Source organism: Spermophilus citellus (genome assembly GCF_964194105.1).
Source record: "Spermophilus citellus genome assembly, chromosome: X".
Lineage (NCBI taxonomy): Eukaryota > Metazoa > Chordata > Mammalia > Rodentia > Sciuridae > Spermophilus > Spermophilus citellus.
In genome coordinates this window covers 38,169,519-38,172,933 of record NC_138190.1, presented here as the reverse complement: position 1 = coordinate 38,172,933, position 3,415 = coordinate 38,169,519, and the positions used below count along the sequence as shown (strand labels likewise).

Below are 3,415 nucleotides of genomic sequence, written 5' to 3'. Positions count from 1 at the left end.
TATGGGGAGAAAGGGTTTTTGAACTTCATGGGGGGCAGTTGGGGGTCTGCTTCATCTCCAGCGATTGTGCTTTTGTTATTTGTCAAAAAAAAAAAAAAAAAAAAACAACTCTGGATTAGAATAACTGGACCCAAGTCAGAGCTCCAGGCATTTGGGGAATTTGAACAATCCTGTATTCCAGGGCCTACTTGTGAGGCTCACTCATTCAGCTCTTTGGCAAGTGCTCTCCAAAGGATCCTGGTGGTTAGCAAGTCTAGGGTGCTGACTCTGTCAATGATTCTAAATAAGGCCTGGGGTGGGAGGGTGGGGGTCTAAACACAAAAGAACCTCTGAAAAGGCTCTAAATCTAGGCTTCCTCTGAAGTAGTGTCTAAAAAAGACCTTAAATCATTTGTTTTTATACATTGGATGATTACTTGGAAGAACATTTTGGAAAAAAACAAAAGTCTGTGCACAAGAGGGAGAAATGCCATTATAAGGATGAATGTGCTAACCCCCGGCCAAAGGAGCTAAAGAGTTATGATTGTCCTTTATTCTGAGTGTGTCAAGCACCCTCACAACAACTACTTCAGAGAAGGACTGTGGTTGCTTTGACAGGAAACTGAGGCTCTGAGAGGCCCCAGCTCACAATGGCAAGAGATTATAGAGGTGACAGGGCTGGGTCATGTCCAGCAGATCCAGCCTTCCAGTCCAAGGTCCATGAGAGGAACCCCTGAGGTCTATTGTCAGCACATGCTCTAGGAAACAAACTAATGTTCCTTTTCACAAAAGCTTGTGAAGAGCTCACTGAGGACATCTCGAGACTTTGCCAGCGCTCAAAAAAATGTTCTCAACTTCATAAAGTGGAATGGTTTCTTCAAAAACTAATATCTAAGCTGAGCATGGTGGTACATGCCTATAAGCCCAGCTACTCTGAAGGCTAAGGTAGAAATATAACAAGTATCAAGTCAGCCTCAGCAATTTACTGACACCCTATCGCAAAACAAAACAAAAACAAAAACAAAAAAAACTTACAGGGGGCTGGGGCGGGGTGGGGGTGGGGGGTGGGGGTGGGGGGTGGGGGGTTGGTAGCTCAGTGGTAGAGTACTTGCCTAGCATGTGCAAGACTCTGGGTTCAGTCCCCAGTATTGCAACACAACAAACAAAAAAAATAAATATGCTATAGATAAGCAGGGTTGGGCTACTGTGGTTGAAGGTGGTAGGGGAGACCTGAGGATACCCTAGGGATTCTGGAGCCTAGCTTGAAGGCTTCAAGGCCATTTATGCAGTAGGTTGGCACTTACTAGGAGAACTACAATGATTGCTATCATGTCTAAGGCTCTGACTTTGGCTTGGGGTGAGTGGGGGACTCACTCCTGGGTTACTTAGCTTGTGTCAGGCCTCAGGATTCCTGTTCTGTCACATGCAAAAGGTGCTACTGGCAGGTCCATCTAAGCTGGGCATTACCTGCATTACCCCCTATTCCTACTAGGCCCCAGCAGCCTGACTTGCTCCTTACAACATAAGAAACATGTCACTATCTTATATCAAATGATTTTTATTCTTTGAAGATAAGAATTACTACATTAAAAACTCCAACTCCCCCTTTTCTTGCCCATCTACAAAGCCTCCTCTGGTTTTCTTTACCAACCATACGCCAAAGTTCATGTTCAGTCCTGATGTAGGGTCCAGTACGATGTCAGGGGCTAGCTGGAATGGCTCACAGCGTCATCATCAATCCAACTTCCTTCTCATAGATGTCAGGGATCATTCCCATTGGGGAGTCAATCATGTGTACAGTATTCTTACTAAACAACTTGAATTCATAATGGATCAGTTGTTCCCAAAAACCGTTGTTGGGCCGAATAATGGGCCGGCATGACTTGGTCCATGTGTGGGCGTCCAGCAGGGACATGGCACGGTATTTCATGAGATAAGCGAGGCAGAGGGCAGCTGAACGGCTCACCCCTGCAGCGCAGTGGAGCAGCGTGCGGCCCTGTTTCATTTCCACGCTGTGGATGTGATCAGCAATAGGATCAAAAAAGTCATAGAGGTGTGAAGTGGGAACATCCGCCACGGGTACCTGTACGTATTGAATGTCCTCGAAGAATGTGTTTACTACCTCTACTGAGACATTGATGACCGTCGTGATGTGATTGCTGGACAGCATGTGTTTGTTGTTGGCAGCCACACCGTTACTGATGTAAAGGCTGCTGGTTATTTGGGACAGGTCATGAATGGAGGGCTGCAGGACTGCCTGAGATGGAAGGGGACACGAAGATGTGGCCATCAAAACAGCAGGTCAGCGGTCTCTCTGTATCAGGTTCAGGGCACCAACTTCACGAGAGACTTTAGGAAAGTAGCTTCTCTATGAAGTCTTGGGTAAGAGTCTGGGAGGAACGAGGACCAGTTAATGATCACCACTGTCTACTTTTCCATCTCGGAGTCACAATCCCCAAGGACCCAGAGCTCTAGTTTCCATGGCAATAGTAGCAAGCCGAGCGCGGAGGACACACCCCCAGCCGAATCTTTAGAACCCGCTGCCCACCCCCCCATCTCTCTCATCGTTCTTCATAGTCATTTATGATTCAATTATCATTTTGTACTGAACACAGTATCTATGAATGCTTCTGTTTCATTAGTGTTGAAGAACAGGACTTACACTTTCTCACAAAAGTATCATATTTTAAGTTGGAGAATAATATTTGGCTCAGTGGTATGCTAATCTCTATAAAACTGCAGCAAGTTATGGGTTTGGCTGAGCTTGGTGGACTGATGGGATATTTCTTTGTTGATTGTAACCATAGAGTTGTATGCGTGCTTACAAACAGTTCAGGGCTGGCTGTAGGGAGCATTACTAACTGATTTATAGCCCTTTATCTATGGTGAAGTTGGCCTATAGTGGGCAGTTGTGACTAATTTAGCAGTGTCACAGTCTATTTATACATACAGCTCAAATGATTTATCACTTGATTCTACTTTATTACCTGAAACGACAGCTCAAATTATCTTGTCTACTTTCTTCAAAAAGTATGCCCACATGCTTTGTAAACTACAAGTCACTTTGACCATCATCAAAGACATCTTCTCAGTAATATTGAGCATTCTGGAATAAGATAATGCTGCATTGTAATTGGACCCAAAATGATTTTTTAAATGCTACCTAATATTTGCATTTTCTTGCAGCTGAAATTTTTGACTGAAAATTGAAAAGAACCAAAGCCTAAAACCAACAAATTGTTTCACAGAACAGCCAGAGATTCATATCCTTTACTCCCATTCCATCATCGTTTTGGTTTATGTCATTATGAACAAAGATAAAATAGATGCCAGTCTGTTAAGATGGTCAGGGAAATGATAACCTCAAAACACAACACATTTTTCTTTTTCTCAGTTGTCATAATCAAATTTATTTTACATTACTTAAGCTGTCAGTT

At 43.7% G+C, this 3,415-nt stretch overlaps 1 protein-coding gene across 1 annotated transcript; it reads right to left on the bottom strand.

The window, feature by feature from the left end:
• Window positions 1–1,698: 1,698 nt before the first annotated feature.
• Window positions 1,699–2,268, bottom strand: DUSP21 (dual specificity phosphatase 21; the record flags this gene model as incomplete). The annotated part of the gene is made up of 1 exon (XM_081278173.1): window positions 1,699–2,268. The coding sequence occupies one exon, from the start codon at window positions 2,266–2,268 to the stop codon at window positions 1,699–1,701; it is 570 nt and encodes a 189-aa protein (XP_081134299.1).
• Window positions 2,269–3,415: the final 1,147 nt, after the last annotated feature.